Source organism: Marmota marmota, unplaced genomic scaffold, assembly GCF_001458135.2.
Source record: "Marmota marmota marmota unplaced genomic scaffold, marMar, whole genome shotgun sequence".
Lineage (NCBI taxonomy): Eukaryota > Metazoa > Chordata > Mammalia > Rodentia > Sciuridae > Marmota > Marmota marmota.
In genome coordinates this window covers 16,978,954-16,985,287 of record NW_026000174.1, presented here as the reverse complement: position 1 = coordinate 16,985,287, position 6,334 = coordinate 16,978,954, and the positions used below count along the sequence as shown (strand labels likewise).

Below are 6,334 nucleotides of genomic sequence, written 5' to 3'. Positions count from 1 at the left end.
AATCTGTGGCCTTTTAGAAGAAAAGGTTTTTTTCCCCCTAATTAATGGTTTCCAATCATTATGAAAAAGATCAAGGAGATGTCTGCAGCTTGTCAAGACTCCTTGAAAAAAGAATGACATTCAATTATCCATATTCATTCATTTTTTTGTTCTCTTATTCAACTCGTAAGCAAATGCTCATATAAGCTTTGCATGTGCTCAAAGAGGTGATGAATAAAAAATATTTTCTTCATGTGAATTTAATTTTTAGGGAGAGAGAGAGAGGAAGAAGAAGAAGAGAGAAAGAGAAATTTAATAAATATTTACATAATGTACAATTAACTATATTCATTTATAAGAAGAAAAAGTCCAGAATGTGAAAGCAGCATACCAAGAAGTCTTAAACTACCATAAATACTTATAAATAACTTACTTAAGAAGGACAGATAGGCTAGGAAAAGGGAAACATTAGAAAGAGTAGGAGAAAGAAAAGGGAACTGGGGGAAAATTTTGTAGAAAACCTATATCAAGCTGGGCATGGTGGCCCACACCCACAATCCTAGCTACTCGGGAGGCTGAGGTAGGAGGATCATAAGTTCTAGAATCAGTTTCAGCAACTTATCCACATCTCATCTCAAAAAATAATAAATAAGTAAATTAAAAAGTACTGGAGGGGAGCAGGAAGGACAGGGGCTGTAGCTCAGTGGTAGAGTACTTGCCTAGCATGTGTGAGGCACTGGATTCCATTCTCAGTACCACATGTAAATAAAATAAAGGTCCATCAACAACTAATATATATATATATATGAAAAAGAACATTTGAAAATAAAGGAATATTAAATGATAAGCCAGGCAAATACTAGAAAAGGAAAAATAATTTGGTTCTGCTATATTAATATTATGTGAATACTGAGGACAAAATTTATTCAGGATAATTTTTAAATATTAATAAAAGGTTTTAAAAGAAAATAATAATTTTTCCAGATCTAATAACAGTATCAAAATATATAATACAAAATTAAACATTATGTAAAGTTAAATAAGTCTGTCATGATATTTAGAAACTCTAAAATAATAGTTTAAAGCATCCATTGTAGGGCTGGGGATGTGGCTCAGTGGTTGAGAGTTGAGTTCAATGCCTGGTAACCCCCCACCAAAAAAAAGAGAGACCAAAGGGAAATCAAATAGTATAAAGTGGTGCTAGAGAAACAGCTTGGGGCTGAATTATGCTCACCCTGAAGACTAATGTAGATATTTAGGACTCTAAGTACATTGGAAGCCTCTGAAGTAACCTTTGTTATAATGAATAAATCAGATTTCTAAAACATATTCTGAATGAATAAATCAGATTTCTAAAACGTATTCTACAGAATGAAGAATCTATTGAGAAATGGCACTAGTGGATACAGAAAGATCTATTATGGGAATCTGAAAGAAGTAAGCTATAACATTTATTAGTTATAAAAATAGGAAGAAGAAATACAGTTTATATGCTTTAGAGACAAGTATGAAAATTGTTTAAATATTGGTAGGATGAAGGAAGAGTTTCCAGGAATAACTTCCAAACTCCTGATGTGTTAGAAGACTTTCAAAATAAAATCTGTGTGTATGATACATTCTTGTGTATCTTATATGAGGTTGTGTATGGGTCAGTAAATTTTATTCTGTTTTTTACTATCTTAAAATGAAGTTAGGAAAAATAATGTTTTTGAAATACATGAATTAAATGTGACTATCTGCACATGTAATTCATTACAAATATAGTTCAATAAATGCCTAGGCAATGTGTATGTGTGTGTGTGTGTGTGTGTGTGTGCGTGTGTTCTTTTTTTTAAAATATAGTCACAGAGACTTATATGATGTGGATTTGTGTTGGCAGTGGTATTCTGTATCGGTGTATGTGTGGTGATGGCATTGAGTTAAGTGAGATTTTAAAGTTACTATTATTTAACTAAATGCTCTGTTATTAAGTCCTTGGATATGGCTGATTCTTTTCTGCCAAACTTTGAGGATTGCCAAAGGAGAAGCAATCCAAATTCTCTCCTGTATGAACCCTGGGTTTTCAGTCTCATCTCAATTTTTCAGAACAAGTTAAATTCAAGAAAAAGGAGGCAATTACATGCAACTCTCTTAGGAAGCAAAAATACAAACCAGAAAGTGTCTTGACTCTGGTATCTAACCTAATTCTTCCCTCTGTTTTTTTTTTTTTAATCTGTGTACTCATTTACTTATCTCATATGAGAAAATAATTTCAATTTAGGAGCTGTGAGCTAAGTGGGAGAGTCCAACTTCATCCAGTACTGAGAAGACCATGATGAACTTGAGCACATCACAGGCCAATCACCATAGTTTCATTCTGACAGGTATCCCAGGGATGCCAGACAAGAACCCATGGATGGCCTTTCCACTGGGACTTCTCTACACTCTAACCCTCTTGGGGAATGGTACCATCCTGGCAGTCATCAAGGTGGACCAGAGTCTCCATGAGCCCATGTACTACTTTCTCTCTCTCTTGGCTCTGACTGATGTTAGTCTCTCCATGTCCACCTTGCCAACTATGCTCAGCATCTTCTGGTTCAATGTCCCTGAGATTTCCTTTGATGCATGCATCACACAGATGTTCTTTATCCATGGTTTAGGAGGAGTAGAATCCGGAGTTCTAGTGTCCATGGCCTTTGACAGATTTGTGGCTATCCGAGACCCACTACGCTATGCCTCCATCCTCACCCATGGTGTTATTGGAAAGATTGGAATAGCTGTCCTCACCCGGGCATTCTGTGTGGTCTTCCCTGTGCCATTCCTTATAAAGCGACTGCCCTTCTGCCATTCCAATGTCTTATCTCATTCGTATTGTCTTCACCAAGATGCAATGCGGCTAGCCTGTGCCAGCACCCGCGTCAACAGCCTCTATGGCCTCATCATCGTCATTCTCACGCTGGGGCTCGATGCCCTTATCATCCTCTTTTCTTATGTACTCATCCTGAAGATGGTGCTGAGCATTGCCTCCAGAGCGGAAAGGCTCAAAGCCCTCAACACTTGTCTTTCTCACATCTGTGCTGTGCTTCTCTTCTATGTTCCTCTCATTGGTGTCACCATGATCCACAGGTTTGGGAAACGCTTATCACCAGTAGTGCACACACTCATGGCCAATGCCTACCTGCTACTTCCCCCTGTGCTGAACCCCATTGTCTACAGTGTGAGGACCAAGCAGATACGGAGACGGATCATCCATGTGTTCCAGGGGAGAAAAAACAGGGCTTAGTGGGACAGAATCACATGTAAGATAAAGAAATTGACCCTGAAGAAGTTAATAGTTCCATTTTCAGCACTTACACTGCAATCAAATTTTGCACATCTCGTAAAATGTGGGGTTGTTGAGGCTCATGGGAGAAGATACAAAACTAGTCATTCTTGTTCTGCATATATTCTGTTTTGGAATGCATGCATTTTGATACATGGTATCACAAAATCCAGTTTAATTAAGGAACATAGTAATTTTTATTCTTTGGAATGGAGATGAACATCACTGATATAAAATTATATGTTTATACAGATAACACTTATGTTTATTATTGTAATGTTAAGTAATATTTTCCTATAGTTATCAATAAATAATAATTACATCAAGAAAAATTCAATAAGCCCTATAGTTCTACTGAAAGACTGAGTATATGGAATATTTCATTTTTAGATAGAGAAAAGAGAACTGTTACAGGATCAAGCATATTTATCTATGTTTCTAGATATTTAAAGAGTGAAGGGTGTCTATGATGAGATTAAATCAGATTCTATCTGTGGTTACTTAATACATACCTTTTCTTTTAAGTAGTATCACCTCTCTATAGAGTTAACATAGTTCTAGTTTTTGTCAAATACTTAGTTTACTAATACACGTTCTTCCTTTACTCTCTTGACCCAATATGAATGGCTCCAATTCTGCCTATACCAGTAAAAATTTTACAGAATAAAACTACTTCTTGGATTTATGTAAGGAATGTTAAAAATTCTCAGCACAAGAAGGATATTTAAAGATGCAATACACAGATGTGTGGGGATGAATATGTCAAATGCAATGTGTTTTTACATTGATGCTAATGCCTGTTTTAAGAATTGTGTTAAAAATTATTCAACCAACTTGCAGGGGGATTATTTATTCATTCAACAAGTATGTATTTAACACTAACAAAATGCAGTCATTATGGTAACCTCCAGGTTTATGAGAAAAATGCATCCATTTTACACGCAATTTCTAGAATATTTATCTAGAAAATATGCATACAGACAATTAAAAGGCAAGTGATATTACATTAGAGTATAATATTTAATTTGTTAACACTAATAATTCTTTTATATATTATTTCAGTAGATTCTCCCAACAACCTTTGAAAACAGATGTCATGGACATTTTACACAGAGAGGAAAAGAGACTCAGATCAGTTAAGTAACTAGTTCAAGGTCTTGCAGTTTCTTTGTGGAATGGCTAAGTTCAGATTAAGAGTTATTGATTCTGAAGTTTGTAAATTGAGACTTGATCCATGTCTCAGGGTTTCCTGACAGGGACAGGGACAGGAGAAGGGAGGGACTGCAGAGTGAGGCTGACCAAATTATCTATGTACAAATATAAATACACCACAGTAAATTCCACATTTATGTATATCTCTAAAATACCAATCTTAAAAAAGCTCTAATAGAAGGAAGATCAGTAGGGTAGAGGAAGGGGAATAAGCAGGGAGGAGAGGACAAGGGGAAGTACTAGGGAAAAAATGGAGCAAATTTTATTCCATACTTGTATGCCTATGTGAAAATGAAACGCAATATCATGTGTGCCTAAAATGTACTAATTAAAAAAAGTTTATTTTGAATGCATGATCAAATTCATTATGTGTTAATTATGGATGCACAAGAAGGTGTAGCAGGCATGTTCTAAAATGTTTGGGCAGAACAGGTTTATACATCCTAGATGTGGAATATTTACATGAGCATCCGAACTGCTAGGCTGGTGCCTGATTTATTTCATAGTAAATTTCATGTAAACCTGTCATTGTCATTCACCAGTGTTCATCACTTGTAAGCAGTTCAGGACACAATTCAAATTGCTTATCAGATATGAACCATTAAACATAACTAACTCACTATAAATTTGAAAATAAAAGAAAATCTAATTGATGCGTGACTACCAACCAAACATATAAACAACACAATTGCCACAGAATCCCCTCCCCAACAAAATGCTGCACATAAATACATTGACAGAAACACATAAATTTAATCTCAATTTTATTTGGAATACAAAATTTCTAGATACTATTTAATTTTCAGTTTGGGGAAAAATGTTTCTTCCTCATGTGCTTCAACTTCAGGACAGTTGCACATAGCTGGGAAGAGCCAGGTCAGGAGAGAGGAAATGGGAACGAGAACATGAGCAGCCAAGCTGGCTTTGATAGGAAGATCTTGTGGAGAAATGTAAACTATATTAGGAGCTGTCGTGCGAAAAACAATGGACATGGAAAAAGATGTGCAAAGAGTTATGAAGTCTGGGGGCTGGGGATATAGCTCAGTTGATAGAGTGCTTGCCTTGCCTGCACACAGCCCTGGGATCAATCCCCAGCATCACACCCAAAAAAAGAGTTATGAAGTCTAAATACATATTTCACTACCAAAAGCCCACATCAATCTTTTGAAGACACCTTCAGTAAACACCTTCTTGGCCTTATTCTTCAAGAAAGTCCGTTGGAGATCTTGTTCACTGAATGTAACACCAAGCAGAGATGGAGCCATGGGGGTCCTGATGTGTTAAAAACAAATAATCATTAAAAAAAATAACACATGCCATAATCTTTCACTCATATCTCTTTTTTTCAGTGATGTTAAGCCTGGTTTTCTAGTTGGGCATGGTGAAACACATTTGTAATCCCAGCCATGAGGAGGCTGAGGCAGGAGGATCACACTTCAAGGCCAGCCTCAGCAACTCAGGGGTTAAGTGCCTCTGGGTTCAATCTCTGGTAACAAAAAAAAAAAATTCTCTCATTTTAAAAGCATTGGCATTTGAAAACAATCTTAGAATAAAATAGAGGAAGAAGTTAAGTTCCTTCTATTCACTCTTCTTGCTTCATACTGTAGAAGCTTCTTTTGACATCTCTTTTTTTTTTAATAGAATTCTTTTTTATTAGTTCTTCAAAACATTACATAGCTCTTGACATATCATATTTCATACATTTGATTCAAGTGGGTTATGAACTCCCATTTTTCCCCCATATACAGATTGCAGAATCACATTGGTTACACATCCACGTTTTTACATACTAGTGTCTGTTGTAGTCTGCTGTCTTTCTTTCCTATCCTCTACTATCCCCCC

At 36.0% G+C, this 6,334-nt stretch overlaps 1 protein-coding gene across 1 annotated transcript; it reads left to right on the top strand.

The window, feature by feature from the left end:
- The first annotated feature begins 2,290 nt into the window (after positions 1-2,290).
- LOC107157048 (olfactory receptor 51H1-like) lies at positions 2,291-3,241 on the top strand. The gene has a single exon (XM_015503306.1). The coding sequence runs from the start codon at positions 2,291-2,293 to the stop codon at positions 3,239-3,241; it is 951 nt and encodes a 316-aa protein (XP_015358792.1).
- Positions 3,242-6,334: the final 3,093 nt, after the last annotated feature.